The 24,664-nt window shown below is 40.5% G+C and overlaps 2 protein-coding genes across 2 annotated transcripts in view; one reads left to right on the plus strand and one right to left on the minus strand.

Annotated features, from left to right (window-relative positions):
- Positions 1 to 20,079, minus strand: part of DUSP16 (dual specificity phosphatase 16) — a 35,632-nt gene extending 15,553 nt beyond the window's left edge. Inside the window, exons 1-2 of the mRNA XM_056517909.1 lie at positions 19,961 to 20,079; positions 10,431 to 10,657 (exon numbers count right to left, since the gene is read on the minus strand). The gene's annotated coding sequence lies outside the window, so the exon portion shown is untranslated. The remainder of the gene's footprint in view (positions 1 to 10,430; positions 10,658 to 19,960) is intronic.
- Positions 20,080 to 20,375: 296 nt separating this feature from the next.
- Positions 20,376 to 23,721, plus strand: CREBL2 (cAMP responsive element binding protein like 2). Its single transcript, XM_056517916.1, has 3 exons — positions 20,376 to 20,562; positions 20,733 to 20,930; positions 23,573 to 23,721. Exons 1-3 carry the CDS (start codon positions 20,548 to 20,550, stop codon positions 23,714 to 23,716), a joined length of 357 nt encoding a protein of 118 aa, XP_056373891.1. The 5' UTR covers positions 20,376 to 20,547; the 3' UTR covers positions 23,717 to 23,721.
- The last annotated feature ends 943 nt before the right edge of the window (positions 23,722 to 24,664 follow it).

Raw genomic sequence — 24,664 nt, forward strand, 5'->3', positions numbered from 1 at the left:
ATTCGATTCGTCACAAACTTCTCGGCTCGGCAGTTGATGCCTTTTCCTGCATAAATTAGTTCAGCTTTCAGGTGCCCCCATGGGCTGGAAAAGGTGGATACAGTCCTAGGAGACTCTTTCATAGGAATGTATCCACCTTTTCCAGCCCACCGGAGCACCTGAAAGCTGAACTAATTTATGCAGGAAAAATCATCAACTGCCGAGCCGAGAAGTTCGTGACGAATCGAATTTACTGTAAGTTCGCTCATCTCTAGTTACAAGTCCATCTCCAGAGATCTAGATTTGTCTTTGTCCACAGTGCGCAACATTATCAAGAAGTTTACACCCCATGGCACTGTAGATAATCTCCCTGGGCGTGGACGGAAGAGAAAAACTGATGAAAGGTGTCACCGCAGGATAGTCCGGATGGTGGATAAGCAGCCCCAAACAAGTTACAAAGATATTCAAGCCATCCTGCAGACTCAGGGAGCATCAGTGTCAGCGCAAACTATCCTTCAACATTTAAATGAAATAAAACGCTATGGAGGAGACCCCGGAGGACCCCCACTATGGAAGAGACCCCGGAGGACCCCCACTATGGAAGAGACCCCGGAGGACCCCCACTATGGAGGAGACCCCCGGAGGACCCCCACTATGGAGGAGACCGCGGAGGACCCCACTATGGAGGAGACCGCGGAGGACCCCACTATGGAGGAGACCCCGGAGGACCCCACTATGGAGGAGACCCCGGAGGACCCCACTATGGAGGAGACCCAGGAGGACCCCACTATGGAGGAGACCCAGGAGGACCCCACTATGGAGGAGACCCAGGAGGACCCCACTATGGAGGAGACCCAGGAGGACCCCACTGCTGACACAGAGACAGAAAAAAGAGACTACATTTTACCAAAATGAACTTGAGTAACCAAAATCCTTCTGGGAAAACGTCTTGTGGACAGATGAGACCAAGATGGAGCTTTTTGGTAAAGCAAATCATTCTACTGTTTACCGAAAACGGAATGAGGCCTACAAAGAAAAGAACACAGTACCTACAGTGACATATGGGGGAGGTCAGTGATGTTTTGGGTTGTTTTGCTGCCTCTGGCACTGGGGGCCTTGAATGTGTACAAGACATCATGAAATCTGAGGATTACCAATGGATTTTGGGTCGCACTGTACAGCCCAGTGTCAGAAAGCTGGGTTTGTGTCCGAGATCTTGGGTCTTCCAGCAGGACAATGACCCCGAACATACATCAAAAAGCCCCAGAAATGGACGACAACAAAGCGCTGGAGAGTCCTGAAGTGTCAGCAATGATTCCAGATCTAAATCCCATTGATCACCTGTGGAGAGATCCTAAAATTACTGTTGGGAAAAGGCGCCTTCCAACCGGGAGCAGTTTGTAAAGGAAGAGTGGTCCAACATTCCGGCTGAGAGGTGTAAGAAGCTTATTGATGGTTATAGAAAGAGTGGTCCAACATTCCGGCTGAGAGGTGTAAGAAGCTTATTGATGGTTATAGGAAGAGTGGTCCAACATTCCGGCTGAGAGGTGTAAGAAGCTTATTGATGGTTATAGGAAGAGTGGTCCAACATTCCGGCTGAGAGGTGTAAGAAGCTTATTGATGGTTATAGGAAGAGTGGTCCAACATTCCGGCTGAGAGGTGTAAGAAGCTTATTGATGGTTATAGGAAGAGTGGTCCAACATTCCGGCTGAGAGGTGTAAGAAGCTTATTGATGGTTATAGGAAGAGTGGTCCAACATTCCGGCTGAGAGGTGTAAGAAGCTTATTGATGGTTATAGGAAGAGTGGTCCAACATTCCGGCTGAGAGGTGTAAGAAGCTTATTGATGCTTATAGGAAGACACTTATTTCACTAATTTTTTCCAAAGGATACAACCAAATATTAAGTTAAGGAGCCAATAATTGTGTCCGCCCCATTTTTGGAGTTTGGTGACATTATGTCCAATTTGCTTTTTTTCCTCCTTTTTTGGTTTAGTTCCAATACAGACAAAGGGAATAAACATGTGTATAGCAAAACCTGTGTTACTGATATATTATATATATAATATATATATATATATATATATATATATATATACATACACATACACAGAGGAGAGGAGATCTACCGTATATACTCGAGTATAAGCCGAGTTTTTCAGCACGATTTTTCGTGCTGAAAACACCCCCCTCGGCTTGTACTCGAGTGAACTCCCCCACCCGCAGTGGTCTTCAACCTGCGGACTTCCAGAGGTTTCAAAACTACAACTCCCAGCAAGCCAGGGCAGCCATCGGCTGTCCGGGCTTGCTGGGAGTTGTAGTTTTGAAACCTCCGGAGGTCCGCAGGTTGAAGACCACTGCGGCCTTCAACATCATCCAGCCCCCTCTCACCCCCTTTAGTTCTGAGTACTCACCTCCGCTCGGCGCTGGTCCGGTCCTGCAGGGCTGTCCGGTAAGGAGGTGGTCCGGTGAGGAGGTGGTCCGGGCTGCTATCTTCACCGGGGAGGCCTCTTCTAAGCGCTTCGGGCCCGGCCTCAGAATAGTCACGTTGCCTTGACAACGACGCAGATGCGTCGTTGTCAAGGCAACGGCTCTATTCCGGGCCGGAAGCGCGGAGAAGAGGCGCCCCCGGTGAAGATAGCAGCCCGGACCACCTCCTCACCGGACCACCTCCTTACCGGACAGCCCTGCAGGACCGGACCAGCGCCGAGCGGAGGTGAGTACTCAGAACTAAAGGGGGTGAGAGGGGGCTGGATGATGTTGAAGGCCGCAGTGGTCTTCAACCTGCGGACCTCCGGAGGTTTCAAAACTACAACTCCCAGCAAGCCCGGACAGCCGATGGCTGCCCGGGCTTGCTGGGAGTTGTAGTTTTGAAACCTCTGGAGGTCCGCAGGTTGAAGACCACTGAGGGCGAATGATGAGAAGAGGATGATGAAGGGGGGGGGGGTATGATGAAGGGGGGGGGTGTGGGATGATTACAAGGGGATGATGAAGGGGGGATGTGTGGGATGATAAGGGGATGTGTGGGATGATGACAAGGGGATGATGAAGGGGGGATGTGTGGGATGATAAGGGGATGTGTGGGATGATGACAAGGGGATGATGAAGGGGGGATGTGTGGGATGATGACAAGGGGATGATGAAGGGGGGATGTGTGGGATGATGACAAGGGGATGATGAAGGGGGGATGTGTGGGATAAGGGGATGTGTGGGATGATGACAAGGGGATGATGAAGGGGGGATGTGTGGGATGATAAGGGGATGTGATGATGACAAGGGGATGATGAAGGGGGGATGTGTGGGATGATAAGGGGATGTGTGGGATGATGACAAGGGGATGATGAAGGGGGGATGTGTGGGATGATAAGGGGATGTGTGGGATGATGACAAGGGGATGATGAAGGGGGGATGTGTGGGATGATAAGGGGATGTGTGGGATGATGACAAGGGGATGATGAAGGGGGGATGTGTGGGATGATAAGGGGATGTGTGGGATGATGACAAGGGGATGATGAAGGGGGGATGTGTGGGATGATGACAAGGGGATGATGAAGGGGGGATGTGTGGGATGATGACAAGGGGATGATGAAGGGGGGATGTGTGGGATGATGACAAGGGGATGATGAAGGGGGGATGTGTGGGATAAGGGGATGTGTGGGATGATGACAAGGGGATGTGTGGGATGATGACAAGGGGATGATGAAGGGGGGATGTGTGGGATGATAAGGGGATGTGTGGGATGATGACAAGGGGATGATGAAGGGGGGATGTGTGGGATGATAAGGGGATGTGTGGGATGATGACAAGGGGATGATGAAGGGGGGATGTGTGGGATGATGACAAGGGGATGATGATGAGGATGTTAATGACGGGTCTGGATGATGACAGGGGGGGATGAGGTATTTCCCACCCTAGGCTTATACTCGAGTCAATAACTTTTCCTGGGATTTTGGGTTGAAATTAGGGGTCTCGGCTTATACTCGGGTCGGCTTATACTCGAGTATATACGGGGATATAGATATATATATATATATATATATATATATATATATATATATATATACACACAGAGGAGAGGAGATCTATATATACAGAGGAGAGGAGATCTATATATATATATATACACACACACAGAGGAGAGGAGAGCTATATATATATATATATATATATATATACAGAGGAGAGGAGATCTATATATATATATATAGAATATACAGAGGAGAGGAGATCTATATATATATATATATATACATACATATATATATATATATATATATATATATATATACATACAGAGGAGAGGAGATCTATATATATATATATAGAATATACAGAGGAGAGGAGATCTATATATATATATATATATACATACATATATATATATATATATATATATATATATACATACAGAGGAGAGGAGATCTATATATATATATACACAAAGGGAATAAACATGTGTATAGCAAAACCTGTGTTACTGCAATATATATATATATATATATATATATACATATATATATATATACACACAGAGGAGAGGAGATATATATATATATATACACAAAGGGAATAAACCTGTGTTACTGCAATCCTTTCCTGTGAGAAATACTTCATTTTATAGAAACATTTCAGGGGGGACAACATTTACCGCCATGACTGTTTAGGATTATCGTTCATCTATAGGATTAAAGGGCCGGCGTCCGGTTATGATCACAGTATAAAGGGGAGCTCCGTCACATCCCACAGACTTTGGGGACATTTTTTTCCCTAAAGTGGGTGTGGCTTAGTATATTGGGGCGTGGCTAAACCCTGGTACAGACCTAATACATCTCACAGCTCCAGTTTCGTTACAGTGTATCCAGTTTAGACAATCCTCTGTGCGCTGTTCACATCTCCTAGTCCAGAAGGTTTGTTACAATGTATCAGTGCAGATAAAATGTGTCTGGACTTGATACAACTGTAACAAACCCTCAGTGGTGGAATGATCAGGGAACAGATGGAGGTTACTGACCCCGGATCAGAGGTGACAGATTCGCGGTCCTGGTGCACATGTCACCAAATCACCAAACCACACACCCGATTTATTAACCCCCTCAATACTGGGTCCAAAACTATCCGAATACTTAGGACCTACATAAAAGAAAAACCCCTGCACCCAGGGGGCACATACTAAAGCAGTATATGGGAGGTATATAGGAGTATATATGGGAGGTATAAAGGAGTGTATATATAGGGCAGTAAATGATATATAGGAGTATATATGGGAGGTATAAAGGTGTATATAGGAGTATATATGGGAGGTATGAAGGTGTATATAGGAGTATATATGGGAGGTATGAAGGTGTATATAGGAGTATATATGGGAGGTATGAAGGTGTATATAGGAGTATATATGGGAGGTATGAAGGTGTATATAGGAGTATATATGGGAGGTATGAAGTTGTATATAGGAGTATATATGGGAGGTATGAAGGTGTATATAGGAGTATATATGGGCGGTATGAAGGTGTATATAGAAGTATATATGGGAGGTATGAAGGTGTATATAGGAGTATATATGGGAGGTATGAAGGTGTATATAGGAGTATATATGGGAGGTATGAAGGTGTATATAGGAGTATATATGGGCGGTATGAATGTGTATATAGAAGTATATATGGGAGGTATATAGGAGTATATATGGGAGGTATGAAGTTGTATATAGGAGTATATATGGGAGGTATGAAGTTGTATATAGGAGTATATATGGGAGGTATGAAGGTGTATATAGGAGTATATATGGGCGGTATGAAGGTGTATATAGAAGTATATATGGGAGGTATATAGGAGTATATATGGGAGGTATGAAGTTGTATATAGGAGTATATATGGGAGGTATGAAGTTGTATATAGGAGTATATATGGGAGGTATGAAGGTGTATATAGGAGTATATATGGGCGGTATGAAGGTGTATATAGAAGTATATATGGGAGGTATATAGGAGTATATATGGGAGGTATGAAGTTGTATATAGGAGTATATATGGGAGGTATGAAGGTGTATATAGGAGTATATATGGGCGGTATGAAGGTGTATATAGAAGTATATATGGGAGGTATATAGGAGTATATATGGGAGGTATGAAGTTGTATATAGGAGGTATGAAGGTGTATATATGGGCGGTATGAAGGTGTATATAGAAGTATATATGGGAGGTATATAGGAGTATATATGGGAGGTATGAAGTTGTATATAGGAGTATATATGGGAGGTATGAAGTTGTATATAGGAGTATATATGGGAGGTATGAAGGTGTATAGGAGTATATATGGGAGGTATGAAGGTGTATATAGGAGTATATATGGGAGGTATATAGGATGAAGGTTTATAAGGATCATTGGGGCAGTAAATAATATATAGGGGTATATTGGGGGAGGTATGTAAGTGTCTATCTGGGGGGTTATGTGGGGGTATATAGGGAGATAAATCTATGGGTGTATATAGGAGGAATGTTGAGATATATGGGGGAGGTATATGAGAGGTATATACAGACACTGCAGCCTCCAAGTGAGGGGACATGAAGGGGCACACAGGGAGGTATATAAGGTGAGTATATAAGAGAGGGATATAGGGGAGGTGTAGGGGAGGTATATAGGGATGTATCGGGAGAGGTATATAGGAGTATACAGGGATGTATAGGGGGAGGTATATAGGAGTATATCAGAGGTATATACAGAGAGCAGTCTCCAGGTTAGGGGAGACTGAGGGGCACATAGGGACATATATAAGGATATATATAGGGATATACAGGAGGAGGGTATGGTGGGTATATATCGGTATATGAAGGATATATATATATATATATATATATATATATATATATATATATAAAGATGTACAGGAGGGACGTATGGGGGAGGTATATAGGGGGAAGGTATAGAGACTGCAGATTCCAGGTGAGGGGACACAGGGAGGTATATAGGGAAGGTATATACTGGGGGTATATAGTGAAGGTATATATAGTGGGGGTATATAGCGGAGGTATATAGTGAAGGTATATATAGTGGGGTATATAGGGAAGGTATATAGTGAAGGTATATATAGTGGAGGTATATACAGTGGGGGTATATAGGGAAGGTATATATAGTGGGGTATATAGGGAAGGTATATACAGTGAAGGTATATACAGTGGAGGTATATACAGTGGAGGTATATACAGTGGAGGTATATACAGTGGAGGTATATACAGTGGAGGTATATACAGTGGAGGTATATACAGTGGAGGTATATAGGGAAGGTATATATAGTGGGGTATATAGGGAAGGTATATATAGTGGGGTATATAGGGAAGGTATATACAGTGGAGGTATATAGTGAAGGTATATACAGTGGGGGTATATAGGGAAGGTATATACAGTGGAGGTATATAGGGAAGGTATATACAGTGGGGGTATATAGGGAAGGTATATACAGTGGAGGTATATAGGGAAGGTATATACAGTGGAGGTATATAGGGAAGGTATATACAGTGGAGGTATATAGGGAAGGTATATACAGTGGAGGTATATAGGGAAGGTATATACAGTGGAGGTATATAGGGAAGGTATATATAGTGGAGGTATATAGGGAAGGTATATATAGTGGAGGTATATAGGGAAGGTATATAGTGAAGGTATATATAGTGGGGGTATATAGTGAAGGTATATATAGTGGGGGTATATAGTGAAGGTATATATAGTGGGGTATATAGTGAAGGTATATATAGTGGAGGTATATAGTGAAGGTATATACAGTGGGGGTATATAGGGAAGGTATATATAGTGGGGTATATAGTGAAGGTATATAGTGAAGGTATATACAGTGGAGGTATATAGTGAAGGTATATACAGTGGGGGTATATAGGGAAGGTATATATAGTGGAGGTATATAGGGAAGGTATGTATAGTGGGGGTATATATAGTGGGGGGTATGTATAGTGAAGGTATGTATAGTGGGGGTATATATAGTGGGGGGTATGTATAGTGAAGGTATGTATAGTGGGGGTATATAGGGAAGGTATTTATAGTGGAGGTATATAGGGAAGGTATGTATAGTGGGGGTATATATAGTGGGGGTATATATAGGGAAGGTATATATAGTGGGGGTATATAGTGGAGGTGTATATAGTGGGGGGGTGTATATAGTGGGGGTATATAGGGAAGGTATATATAGTGGGGGTATATAAGGAAGGTATAAATAGTGGAGGTATGTAGTGAAGGTATGTATAGTGGGGGTATATAGGGAAGGTATATATAGTGGGGGTATATAGGGAAGGTATATATAGTGGAGGTATATATAGTGGGGGGTATGTATAGTGAAGGTATGTATAGTGGGGGTATATAGGGAAGGTATTTATAGTGGAGGTATATAGGGAAGGTATGTATAGTGGGGGTATATATAGTGGGGGTATATATAGGGAAGGTATATATAGTGGGGGTATATAGTGGAGGTGTATATAGTGGGGGGGTGTATATAGTGGGGGTATATAGGGAAGGTATATATAGTGGGGGTATATAAGGAAGGTATAAATAGTGGAGGTATGTAGTGAAGGTATGTATAGTGGGGGTATATAGGGAAGGTATATATATAGTGGCGGTATATAGGGAAGGTATATATATATATATAGTGGCGGTATATAGGGAAGGTATATATATAGTGGCAGTATATAGGGAAGGTATATATATAGTGGCGGTATATAGGGAAGGTATATATATATATAGTGGCGGTATATAGGGAAGGTATATATATAGTGGCGGTATATAGGGAAGGTATATATATAGTGGCGGTATATAGGGAAGGTATATATATAGTGGAGGTATATAGGGAAGGTATATATATATATAGTGGCGGTATATAGGGAAGGTATATATATAGTGGCGGTATATAGGGAAGGTATATATATAGTGGCGGTATATAGGGAAGGTATATATATAGTGGCGGTATATAGGGAAGGTATATATATATATATATAGTGGCGGTATATAGGGAAGGTATATATATAGTGGCAGTATATAGGGAAGGTATATATATATATAGTGGCGGTATATAGGGAAGGTATATATATAGTGGCGGTATATAGGGAAGGTATATATATATAGTGGCGGTATATAGGGAAGGTATATATATAGTGGCGGTATATAGGGAAGGTATATATATAGTGGCGGTATATAGGGAAGGTATATATATAGTGGCGGTATATAGGGAAGGTATATATATAGTGGAGGTATATAGGGAAGGTATATATATAGTGGAGGTATATAGGGAAGGTATATATATAGTGGCGGTATATAGGGAAGGTATATATATAGTGGCGGTATATAGGGAAGGTATATATATAGTGGCGGTATATAGGGAAGGTATATATATAGTGGCGGTATATAGGGAAGGTATATATATAGTGGCGGTATATAGGGAAGGTATATATATAGTGGCGGTATATAGGGAAGGTATATATAGTGGAGGTATATAGGGAAGGTATATATATAGTGGCGGTATATAGGGAAGGTATATATATAGTGGCGGTATATAGGGAAGGTATATATAGTGGAGGTATGTAGTGAAGGTATATAGTGGGGGGGATATATATAGGGAAGGTATATATAGTGGCTGTATATAGGGAAGGTATATATAGTGGCTGTATATAGGGAAGGTATATATAGTGGAGGTATGTAGTGAAGGTATATAGTGGGGGGGATATATAGTGGGGGGGATATATATAGGGAAGGTATATATAGTGGAGGTATATAGGGAAGGTATATATAGTGGAGGTATGTAGTGAAGGTATATATAGTGGGGTATATAGGGAAGGTATATATAGTGGAGGTATGTAGTGAAGGTATATAGTGGGGGGATATATAGTGGGGGGATATATATAGGGAAGGTATATATAGTGGGGTATATAGGGAAGGTATATATAGTGGAGGTATATAGGGAAGGTATATATATAGTGGCGGTATATAGGGAAGGTATATATATAGTGGCGGTATATAGGGAAGGTATATATAGTGGAGGTATGTAGTGAAGGTATATAGTGGGGGGATATATAGTGGGGGGGGGATATATATAGGGAAGGTATATATAGTGGGGTATATAGGGAAGGTATATATATATAGTGGCGGTATATAGGGAAGGTATATATATAGTGGCGGTATATAGGGAAGGTATATATAGTGGAGGTATGTAGTGAAGGTATATAGTGGGGGGATATATAGTGGGGGGGATATATATAGGGAAGGTATATAGGAGTATATACAGACTGCAGCCCACAGGGGACACAGGGAGGACATGAGGGGCAGTACATCTCATCTCCCGCTGGGGGCGCAGTACACCGGGCAGACAGGACCCGGGGGGGTGACAGATGACGCCGGGGGTCTCTATGTCACAGGTGTCAGTGACGCAGGGTGGTGACGTCATACGCCTCTCCGGCAGGACTCACCGCTGATCCGGGCCTGCTGTCCGGGCCTCGCCGTCGGGTCAGTGTCCGGGCTCCGGGCGGAGCGGGTGAGAGCGGCTGCGATGAGGTCACCGGGAAGAGGAGACGCATGACGTAAGCGGCAGCCAATCAGAGCAGGGGGCGGGGACAGCGGCGTGGCCTCCATGTGCGTCATCCATGTGGGCGGAGATATGACGTCATGCAGGGGAGTCCCAGCAGCTGCAGGCGATCTGTAATAAGCGACGTCTAATCACGTGATGTTATAACCTGTGCAGTGTAATAATATCATATAATAACCTCTGTACTGTAATAATAATATATAATAACCTCTGTACTGTAATAATATCATATAATAACCTCTGTACTGTAATAATAACATATAATAATCACTGTACTGTAATAATAACATATAATAATCTCTGTACTGTAATAATAATATATAATAACCTCTGTACTGTAATAATATCATATAATAATCACTGTACTGTAATAATATTATATAATAACCTCTGTACTGTAATAATATCATATAATAACCTCTGTACTGTAATAATAATATATAATAATCACTGTACTGTAATAATATCATATAATAATCACTGTACTGTAATAATAATATATAATAACCTCTGTACTGTAATAATATCATATAATAACCTCTGTACTGTAATAATATTATATAATAACCTCTGTACTGTAATAATATTATATAATAATCACTGTACTGTAATAATAATATATAATAACCTCTGTACTGTAATAATATCATATAATAACCTCTGTACTGTAATAATAACATATAATAATCACTGTACTGTAATAATAACATATAATAATCTCTGTACTGTAATAATAATATATAATAACCTCTGTACTGTAATAATATCATATAATAATCACTGTACTGTAATAATATTATATAATAACCTCTGTACTGTAATAATATCATATAATAACCTCTGTACTGTAATAATAATATATAATAATCACTGTACTGTAATAATATCATATAATAATCACTGTACTGTAATAATAATATATAATAACCTCTGTACTGTAATAATATCATATAATAACCTCTGTACTGTAATAATATTATATAATAACCTCTGTACTGTAATAATATCATATAATAACCTCTGTACTGTAATAATAATATATAATAACCTCTGTACTGTAATAATATCATATAATAATCTCTGTACTGTAATAATATCATATAATAACCTCTGTACTGTAATAATATCATATAATAATCTCTGTACTGTAATAATATCATATAATAACCTCTGTACTGTAATAATAATATATAATAACCTCTGTACTGTAATAATATCATATAATAATCTCTGTACTGTAATAATATCATATAATAACCTCTGTACTGTAATAATAACATATAATAACCTCTGTACTGTAATAATATCATATAATAATCACTGTACTGTAATAATAACATATAATAATCTCTGTACTGTAATAATATCATATAATAATCACTGTACTGTAATAATAACATATAATAATCTCTGTACTGTAATAATAACATATAATAATCTCTGTACTGTAATAATATTATATAATAACCACTGCATATAATAATATCATATAATAACCTCTGTACTGTAATAATTTGATATAATAACCTCTGTACTGTAATAATATCATATAATAACCTCTGTACTGTAATAATTTCATATAATAACCTCTGTACTGTAATAATATCATATAATAATCACTTTACTGTAATAATATCATATAATAACCTCTGTACTGTAATAATAACATATAATAATCACTGTACTGTAATAATATCATATAATAATCACTGTATTATATAATAACCTTTGTACTGTAATAATATCATATAATAATCACTGTACTGTAATAATATCATATAATAACCTCTGTACTGTAATAATAACATATAATAATCACTGTACTGTAATAATATTATATAATAATCACTGTACTGTAATAATATATAATAACCTCTGTACTGTAATAATATCATATAATAATCTCTGTACTGTAATAATATCATATAATAATCTCTGTACTGTAATAATATCATATAATAATCACTGTACTGTAATAATATTATATAATAATCACTGTACTGTAATAATATATAATAACCTCTGTACTGTAATAATATCATATAATAATCACTGTACTGTAATAATAATATATAATAACCTCTGTACTGTAATAATTTGATATAATAACCTCTGTACTGTAATAATATCATATAATAACCTCTGTACTGTAATAATTTGATATAATAACCTCTGTACTGTAATAATATCATATAATAACCTCTGTACTGTAATAATTTCATATAATAACCTCTGTACTGTAATAATATCATATAATAATCACTTTACTGTAATAATATCATATAATAACCTCTGTACTGTAATAATATCATATTATAATCTCTGTACTGTAATAATATCATATAATAATCACTGTACTGTAATAATATTATATAATAACCTTTGTACTGTAATAATATCATATAATAACCTCTGTACTGTAATAATATCATATAATAACCTCTGTACTGTAATAATAACATATAATAATCACTGTACTGTAATAATATCATATAATAATCTCTGTACTGTAATAATATCATATAATAATCACTGTACTGTAATAATAATATATAATAACCTCTGTACTGTAATAATATCATATAATAATCACTGTACTGTAATAATATCATATAATAATCTCTGTACTGTAATAATAATATATAATAACCTCTGTACTGTAATAATATCATATAATAATCACTGTACTGTAATAATAATATATAATAACCTCTGTACTGTAATAATATCATATAATAATCACTGTACTATAATAATATCATATAATAATCTCTGTACTGTAATAATAATATATAATAACCTCTGTACTGTAATAATATCATATAATAATCACTGTACTATAATAATATCATATAATAATCTCTGTACTGTAATAATAATATATAATAACCTCTGTACTGTAATAATATCATATAATAATCACTGTACTGTAATAATAATATATAATAACCTCTGTACTGTAATAATATCATATAATAACCTCTGTACTGTAATAATTTCATATAATAACCTCTGTACTGTAATAATATCATATAATAATCACTTTACTCTAATAATATCATATAATAACCTCTGTACTGTAATAATATCATATAATAATCTCTGTACTGTAATAATATCATATAATAATCACTGTACTGTAATAATATTATATAATAACCTTTGTACTGTAATAATATCATATAATAATCACTGTACTGTAATAATATCATATAATAACCTCTGTACTGTAATAATAACATATAATAATCACTGTACTGTAATAATATCATATAATAATCTCTGTACTGTAATAATATCATATAATAATCACTGTACTGTAATAATAATATATAATAACCTCTGTACTGTAATAATATCATATAATAATCACTGTACTGTAATAATAATATATAATAACCTCTGTACTGTAATAATATCATATAATAATCTCTGTACTGTAATAATAACATATAATAATCACTGTACTGTAATAATAATATATAATAACCTCTGTACTATAATAATATCATATAATAATCTCTGTACTGTAATAATAATATATAATAACCTCTGTACTGTAATAATAATATATAATAACCTCTGTACTGTAATAATATCATATAATAATCACTGTACTATAATAATATCATATAATAATCTCTGTACTGTAATAATAATATATAATAACCTCTGTACTGTAATAATATCATATAATAATCACTGTACTGTAATAATAATATATAATAACCTCTGTACTGTAATAATATCATATAATAACCTCTGTACTGTAATAATAATATATATAATAACCTCTGTACTGTAATAATATCATATAATAATCACTGTACTGTAATAATAATATATAATAACCTTTGTACTGTAATAATATAATATAATAATCTCTGTACTGTAATAATATCATATAATAACCTCTGTACTGTAATAATAACATATAATAATCACTGTACTGTAATAATATCATATAATAATCTCTGTACTGTAATAATATCATATAATAATCACTGTACTGTAATAATAATATATAATAACCTCTGTACTGTAATAATATCATATAATAATCTCTGTACTGTAATAATAATATATAATAACCTCTGTACTGTAATAATATCATATAATAATCACTGTACTATAATAATATCATATAATAATCTCTGTACTGTAATAATAATATATAATAACCTCTGTACTGTAATAATATCATATAATAATCACTGTACTGTAATAATAATATATAATAACCTCTGTACTGTAATAATATCATATAATAACCTCTGTACTGTAATAATAATATATATAATAACCTCTGTACTGTAATAATATCATATAATAATCACTGTACTGTAATAATAATATATAATAACCTTTGTACTGTAATAATATAATATAATAATCTCTGTACTGTAATAATATCATATAATAATCTCTGTACTGTAATAATATCATATAATAATCTCTGTACTGTAATAATATTATATAATAATCACTGTACTGTAATAATAATATATAATAACCTCTGTACTGTAATAATATCATATAATAATCACTGTACTGTAATAATATCATATAATAACCTCTGTACTGTAATAATAACATATAATAATCACTGTACTGTAATAATATCATATAATAATCTCTGTACTGTAATAATATCATATAATAATCTCTGTACTATAATAATATTATATAATAATCACTGTACTGTAATAATAATATATAATAACCTCTGTACTGTAATAATATCATATAATAATCACTGTACTGTAATAATAATATATAATAATCACTGCATATAATAATATCATATAATAATCACTGTACTGTAGTAATAATAATATATAATAACCAAATACATCATATCTGACAGGTACAGACACAGGATCAACTCCCTGGTCAGTATCTCCGGTCACTATTATTGGTCCCTAACTCTGAACACTGTTCCTGGTCACTATTATTGGTCACTATCTCTGGTCACTATTATTGGTCACTATCTCTGGTCACTATTATTGGTCACTATCTCCGGCCACTATTATTGGTCCCTATCTCTGGTCACTATCTCCCGTCACTATTATTAGTCCCTATCTCTGGTCACTATTATTGGTCCCCATCTCTGGTCACTATCTCCGGTCACTATTATTGGTCACTATTATTGATCACTATCTCCGGCCACTATTATTGGTCACTATCTCCGGACACTATTATTGGTCACTATCTCTGATCACTATTATTGATCACTATCTCCAGTCACTATTATTGGTCACTATCTCCGGAAACTATTATTGGTCACTATCTCTGGTCACTATCTCCAGTCACTATTATTGGTCACTATCTCCGGTCACTATTATTGGTCACTATCTCCGGTCACTATTGCTGGTCACTATCTCCGGTCACTATTATTGGTCATTATCTCCGGTCACTATTATTGGTCACTATCTCCGGTCACTATTATTGGTCACTATCTCCGGTCATTATTATTGGTCACTATCTCCGGTCACTATTATTGGTCACTATCTTCGGTCACTATTATTGGTCACTATCTCCTCCAGTCACTATTATTGGTCACTATCTCTGGTCACTATTATTGGTCACTATCTCCGGTCACTATTATTGGTCACTATCTCCGGTCACTATTACTGGTCACTATCTCCGGTCACTATTATTGGGCACTATCTCCAGTCACTATTATTGGTCACTATCTCCGGTCCCTATTATTGGTCACTATCTCCGGCCACTATTATTGGTCCCTATCTCTGGTCACTATCTCCGGTCACTATTCTTGGTCAATATCTCCAGTCACTATTATTGGTCACTATCTCCGGTCACTATTATTGGTCACTATCTCCGGTCATTATTATTGGTCACTATCTCCAGTCACTATTATTGGTCACTATCTCTGGTCACTATTATTGGTCACTATCTCTGGTCACTATTATTGGTCACTATCTCCGGTCAGTATTATTGGTCACTATCTCCGGGCAATATTATTGGTCACTATCTACAGTCACTATCTCTGGTTACTATTATTGGTCACTATCTCCGGGCAATATTATTGGTCACTATCTCTGGTCACTATTATTGGTCACTGTCTCTGGTCACTATCTCCGGTCACTGTTCTTGGTCACTATCTCCAGTCACTATTATTGGTCACTATCTCCCGTCAAAATTATTGGTCACTATCACCGGTCACTATTATTGGTCACTATCTCCAGGCAGTATTATTGGTCACTATCTACAGTCACTATCTCTGGTTACTATTATTGGTCACTATCTCCGGTCACTATCTCCATTCACTATCTCTGGTCACTATCTCTGGTCACTATTATTGGTCACTATCTCCGGTCACTATTATTGGTCACTATCTCTGGTCACTATCTCCGGTCACTATCTCCGGTCACTATTATTGGTCACTATCTCTGGTCACTATCTTGTAACTGTAATCTCTGTACTGTAATAATAATATATAATAACCTCTGTACTGTAATAATATCATATAATAATCACTGTACTGTAATAATAATATATAATAACCTCTGTACTGTAATAATATCATATAATAACCTCTGTACTGTAATAATAATATATATAATAACCTCTGTACTGTAATAATATCATATAATAATCACTGTACTGTAATAATAATATATAATAACCTTTGTACTGTAATAATATCATATAATAATCTCTGTACTGTAATAATATCATATAATAATCTCTGTACTGTAATAATATTATATAATAATCACTGTACTGTAATAATAATATATAATAACCTCTGTACTGTAATAATATCATATAATAATCACTGTACTGTAATAATATCATATAATAACCTCTGTACTGTAATAATAACATATAATAATCACTGTACTGTAATAATATCATATAATAATCTCTGTACTGTAATAATATCATATAATAATCTCTGTACTATAATAATATCATATAATAATCACTGTACTGTAATAATAACATATAATAATCACTGTACTGTAATAATATCATATAATAATCTCTGTACTGTAATAATATCATATAATAATCTCTGTACTATAATAATATTATATAATAATCACTGTACTGTAATAATAACATATAATAATCACTGTACTGTAATAATATAATATAATAATCTCTGTACTGTAATAATAATATATAATAACCTCTGTACTGTAATAATATCATATAATAATCACTGTACTGTAATAATAATATATAATAATCACTGCATATAATAATATCATATAATAATCACTGTACTGTAATAATAATATATAATAACCAAATACATCATATCTGACAGGTACAGACACAGGATCAACTCCCTGGTCAGTATCTCCGGTCACTATTATTGGTCCCTAACTCTGAACACTGTTCCTGGTCACTATTATTGGTCACTATCTCTGGTCACTATTATTGGTCACTATCTCTGGTCACTATTATTGGTCACTATCTCCGGCCACTATTATTGGTCCCTATCTCTGGTCACTATCTCCCGTCACTATTATTAGTCCCTATCTCTGGTCACTATTATTGGTCCCCATCTCTGGTCACTATCTCCGGTCACTATTATTGGTCACTATTATTGATCACTATCTCCGGCCACTATTATTGGTCACTATCTCCGGACACTATTATTGGTCACTATCTCTGATCACTATTATTGATCACTATCTCCAGTCACTATTATTGGTCACTATCTCCGGAAACTATTATTGGTCACTATCTCTGGTCACTATCTCCAGTCACTATTATTGGTCACTATCTCCGGTCACTATTATTGGTCACTATCTCCGGTCACTATTGCTGGTCACTATCTCCGGTCACTATTATTGGTCATTATCTCCGGTCACTATTATTGGTCACTATCTCCGGTCACTATTATTGGTCACTATCTCCGGTCATTATTATTGGTCACTATCTCCGGTCACTATTATTGGTCACTATCTTCGGTCACTATTATTGGTCACTATCTCCAGTCACTATTATTGGTCACTATCTCTGGTCACTATTATTGGTCACTATCTCCGGTCACTATTATTGGTCACTATCTCCGGTCACTATTACTGGTCACTATCTCCGGTCACTATTATTGGGCACTATCTCCAGTCACTATTATTGGTCACTATCTCCGGTCACTATTATTGGTCACTATCTCCGGCCACTATTATTGGTCCCTATCTCTGGTCACTATCTCCGGTCACTATTCTTGGTCAATATCTCCAGTCACTATTATTGGTCACTATCTCCGGTCACTATTATTGGTCACTATCTCCGGTCATTATTATTGGTCACTATCTCCAGTCACTATTATTGGTCACTATCTCTGGTCACTATTATTGGTCACTATCTCTGGTCACTATTATTGGTCACTATCTCCGGTCAGTATTATTGGTCACTATCTCCGGGCAATATTATTGGTCACTATCTACAGTCACTATCTCTGGTTACTATTATTGGTCACTATCTCCGGGCAATATTATTGGTCACTATCTCTGGTCACTATTATTGGTCACTGTCTCTGGTCACTATCTCCGGTCACTGTTCTTGGTCACTATCTCCAGTCACTATTATTGGTCACTATCTCCCGTCAAAATTATTGGTCACTATCACCGGTCACTATTATTGGTCACTATCTCCAGGCAGTATTATTGGTCACTATCTACAGTCACTATCTCTGGTTACTATTATTGGTCACTATCTCCGGTCACTATCTCCATTCACTATCTCTGGTCACTATCTCTGGTCACTATTATTGGTCACTATCTCCGGTCACTATTATTGGTCACTATCTCTGGTCACTATCTCCGGTCACTATCTCCGGTCACTATTATTGGTCACTATCTCTGGTCACTATCTCCGGTCACTATTATTGGTCACTATCTCTGGTCACTATCTCTGGTCGCTATCTCTGGTCACTATTATTGGTCATTATCTCCGGTCACTATTATTGGTCACTATTATTGGTCACTATCTCTGGTCACTATTATTGGTCACTATCTCCAGTCACTATTATTGGTCACTATCTCCGGTCACTATTATTGGTCACTATCTCCGGTCACTTTTATTGGTCACTATCTCCAGTCACTATCTCTGGTCGCTATCTCCGGTCACTATTATTGGTCACTATCTCCGGTCACTATTATTGGTCACTATCTCCGGTCACTATTATTAGTCACTATCTCCGGTCACTTTTATTGGTCACTATCTCCGTTCACTATCTCTGGTCGCTATCTCTGGTCATTATTATTGGTCACTATACTCTGGTGACATTTCCCCTGGTCAAGAATTGCTGCTACTTGTAGCCCCCCAGCATAGAAGAAAGTGGAGCCGTTGCCCTAGCAACCAGATTATAGTTCATTTATTGAAAAAGTGAACATCCTGATTGGTTGCTATGGGTATCCGCCTCCTGTTCACCTGTATTAGTTCTGATTCACTTTCCTTGTTCTCTCCTCAAAGAGACCAGACTGTAAGTATTTCTTTGTCTCCAGCTACACGCGCCATCTTGTTGTCGCCCGCCCTTCGGATTGACCGCGTTCCGTCTACAACAAAATGGCGGCGCGCTAGTTCTCAGTGTTATACGAGGTGCGGACATGTCACGCGCTCTGCGCCTCAGTGGGCGGATACCTTTACGTCACGCTAGTATGTGTATTTTTCTAGGTTCAGGAAAAAACCTCCGCCCCGCCCCCTGCTTGTGGCCCGTTGCCAGATGGGACTTTTTACATAACATGCGTGACGTCAGTCCTCGTGACGTACGAGCGTCGCGTGGGTCGCCGGGAAATCGAGTTCGCCCGCCCACACTTTCTTTAGCGGAAGGAGGGCTGGCGAACTACACCTCCCATCATCCTCCTCGCCGTTTCCTGTTTTAAAGCGTCAGGAGTCAGCTGAGCGACTGTAAACAAACGGGGCTCTTCCTAAACGGCGGCTGCGACTACACCCGAGCCCCGACTACATCACACCCGGCCTCCTATATTATCTATTACTGCACACAGAGCGTCAGCAACATGGAGGACAACAAGGTGAGTTATTATTATAATGTAAAGAGTTACACTCCATTATAAGCAGTGCAGGGGCCTCTGGAAGGTTGTCATGACAACAAGGCCCCCCCCCCCCCCCCCACCTGACAGCCATACCAGCAGCAGAAGTGTAAGTGCAGCTCTGGAGTCTTATTATGTTTTCACAATTACAGGTGACTGGAGGGAAAGTGAAGAAACCGGGAAAGAGAGGACGGAAACCGGCCAAGATCGACCTGAAGGCCAAACTGGAGCGGAGCCGGCAGAGCGCGCGGGAGTGCAGGGCGCGTAAGAAGCTGCGCTACCAATACCTGGAGGAGCTGGTGTCCAGCCGGGAGCGCGCAATCTGTGCCCTGCGCGAGGAGCTGGAGATGGTACGGACAGAGCTGAGGGGGCGTTACAGTGTATTTATCAGTGGTTTCCAAATGGTGTCTCCCCAGCTGTTGCAAAACTACAACTCACAGCATGCTTCGGCTGTCTGGGCGTGCTGGGAGTTGTAGTTTTGCAACACATGTGGACACACTGTTTGGAAAACACTGCTGTATATAGACAGGTGAGGGGGCGTTGGGCCGTATATAGACAGGTGAGGGGGCGTTGGGCCGTATATAGACAGGTGAGGGGGCGTTGGGCCGTATATAGACAGGTGAGGGGGCGTTATGCTGTATATAGACAGGTGAGGGGGTGTTAGGCTGTATATAGACAGGTGAGGGGGCGTCAGGCTGTATATAGACAGGTGAGGGGGCGTCAGGCTGTATATAGACAGGTGAGGGGGCCGTCGGGCCGTATATAGACAGGTGAGGGGGCCGTCGGGCCGTATATAGACAGGTGAGGGGGGCGTTGGGCCGTATATAGACAGGTGAGGGGGGCGTCGGGCCGTATATAGACAGGTGAGGGGGCGTCGGGCTGTATATAGACAGGTGAGGGGGCGTCAGGCTGTATATAGACAGGTGAGGGGGCGTCAGGCTGTATATAGACAGGTGAGGGGGCGTCAGGCCGTATATAGACAGGTGAGGGGGCGTCAGGCCGTATATAGACAGGTGAGGGGGCGTCGGGCCGTATATAGACAGGTGAGGGGGCGTCGGGCCGTATATAGACAGGTGAGGGGGGCGTTGGGCCGTATATAGACAGGTGAGGGGGGCGTTGGGCCGTATATAGACAGGTGAGGGGGGCGTTGGGCCGTATATAGACAGGTGAGGGGGGCGTGGGGCCGTATATAGACAGGTGAGGGGGGCGTGGGGCCGTATATAGACAGGTGAGGGGGGCGTGGGGCCGTATATAGACAGGTGAGGGGGGCGTGGGGCCGTATATAGACAGGTGAGGGGGGCGTGGGGCCGTATATAGACAGGTGAGGGGGGCGTCGGGCCGTATATAGACAGGCGAGGGGGGCGTCGGGCCGTATATAGACAGGCGAGGGGGGCGTCGGGCCGTATATAGACAGGCGAGGGGGGCGTCGGGCCGTATATAGACAGGCGAGGGGGGCGTCGGGCCGCATGCAGACAGGTGAGGGGGGCGTCGGGCCGTATATAGACAGGTGAGGGGGCGTCGGGCCGCATGCAGACAGGTGAGGGGGGCGTCGGGCCGTATATCGACAGGTGAGGGGGCGTCGGGCCGTATATAGACAGGCGAGGGGGCCGTCGGGCCGCATGCAGACAGGTGAGGGGGGCGTCGGGCCGCATGCAGACAGGTGAGGGGGGCGTCGGGCCGTATATCGACAGGTGAGGGGGGCGTCGGGCCGTATATCGACAGGTGAGGGGGGGCGTCGGGCCGTATATAGACAGGTGAGGGGGGCGTCGGGCTGTATATCGACAGGTGAGGGGGCGCTAGGCTGCATGCAGACAGGTGAGGGGGGCGTCGGGCCGCATGCAGACAGGTGAGAAGGGGGCGTCGGACCGTATATAGACAGGTGAGGGGGCGTTGGGCCGTATATAGACAGGTGAGGGGGGCGTGGGGCCGTATATAGACAGGTGAGGGGGGCGTGGGGCCGTATATAGACAGGTGAGGGGGGCGTGGGGCCGTATATAGACAGGTGAGGGGGGCGTGGGGCCGTATATAGACAGGTGAGGGGGGCGTCGGGCCGTATATAGACAGGTGAGGGGGGCGTCGGGCCGTATATAGACAGGTGAGGGGGGCGTCGGGCCGTATATAGACAGGTGAGGGGGGCGTCGGGCCGTATATAGACAGGTGAGGGGGGCGTCGGGCCGTATATAGACAGGTGAGGGGGGCGTCGGGCCGTATATAGACAGGTGAGGGGGGCGTCGGGCCGTATATAGACAGGTGAGGGGGGGCGTCGGGCCGTATATAGACAGGTGAGGGGGGCGTCGGGCCGTATATCGACAGGTGAGGGGGGCGTCGGGCCGTATATCGACAGGTGAGGGGGGCGTCGGGCCGTATATCGACAGGTGAGGGGGGGCGTCGGGCCGTATATAGACAGGTGAGGGGGGCGTCGGGCTGTATATCGACAGGTGAGGGGGCGCTAGGCTGCATGCAGACAGGTGAGGGGGGCGTCGGGCCGTATATAGACAGGTGAGGGGGGCGTCGGGCTGTATATCGACAGGTGAGGGGGCGCTAGGCTGCATGCAGACAGGTGAGGGGGGCGTCGGGCCGCATGCAGACAGGTGAGAAGGGGGCGTCGGACCGTATATCGACAGGTGAGGGGGGCGTCGGGCCGTATATCGACAGGTGAGGGGGGCGTCGGGCCGTATATCGACAGGTGAGGGGGGCGTCGGGCCGTATATCGACAGGTGAGGGGGGCGTCGGGCCGCATGCAGACAGGTGAGGGGGGCCTCGGGCCGTATGCAGACAGACGTGCAGGATCCAGCAGTTGTTGAGCGCCATCTAGTGGCAGAATGTCTTACTACCGTTTCATGCAGTAGCTGCGTTACAGTGTGAGAGGCGTCTCGGGGTATTGTACGTTCTCCATGACCTCTGACATCTGATGTTCTGTTACATTGTGTCATGTTATACTCCGCCCTCTAATACTCTGCCCCTCCCCCTTTCTGTCTTCTGGTTCGTGTAGTACAAGCAGTGGTGTAAAGCGATGGATCAAGGTAAAATCCCGTCAGAAATCCGAGCGCTTCTCACCGGAGAGGAACTCGCCAAATCCTTCCCCAACTCCAGCAAACAGCAGAGACCGGGAAAGATGGACCCTCCCGAGAAATGAGCGGGTGAGTGTAATAAGGGTATGTATTATTGTGGGGGGGGGGGGGGGGGGTGAGTGTAATAAGGGTATGTATTATTGTGGGGGGGGGGGGGGGTGAGTGTAAAAGGGTATGTATTATTGTGGGGGGGTGAGTGTAATAAGGGTATGTATTATTGTGGGGGGGGGGTGAGTGTAATAAGGGTATGTATTATTGTGGGGGGGGTGAGTGTAATAAGGGTATGTATTATTGTGGGGGGGTGAGTGTAATAAGGGTATGTATTATTGTGGGGGGGGGGGGGTGAGTGTAATAAGGGTATGTATTATTGTGGGGGGGTGAGTGTAATAAGGGTATGTATTATTGTGGGGGGGGTGAGTGTAATAAGGGTATGTATTATTGTGGGGGGGGGTGAGTGTAATAAGGTTATGTATTATTGTGGGGGGGTGAGTGTATTAAGGGTATGTATTATTGTGGGGGGGGTGAGTGTAATAAGGTTATGTATTATTGTGGGGGGGTGAGTGTAATAAGGGTATGTATTATTGTGGGGGGGGTGAGTGTAATAAGGGTATGTATTATTGTGGGGGGGGGGTGAGTGTAATAAGGGTATGTATTATTGTGGGGGGGGTGAGTGTAATAAGGGTATGTATTATTGTGGGGGGGGGTGAGTGTAATAAGGGTATGTATTGTATGGGGGTGTGTGTGTAATAAGGGTATGTATTATTGTAGGGGGGGTGAGTGTAATAAGGGTATGTATTATTGGGGGGGTGAGTGTAATAAGGGTATGTATTATTGCGGGGGGGGGGTGTGTGTGTAATAAGGGTATGTGTTATTGTGGGGGGGGGGTGAATGTATTAAGGGTATGTGTTATTGTGTGTGGGGCGGTGGAGCAAACAGCATAGACCGGGAATGATGGACCCTCTCGAGAAATGAGCGTGTGAGTGTAAGAAGTGTATATACTATTGTGGGGGGGG

The sequence above is a fragment of the Hyla sarda genome, chromosome 4 (assembly GCF_029499605.1).
Source record: "Hyla sarda isolate aHylSar1 chromosome 4, aHylSar1.hap1, whole genome shotgun sequence".
NCBI classification, from domain to species: Eukaryota; Metazoa; Chordata; class Amphibia; order Anura; family Hylidae; genus Hyla; species Hyla sarda.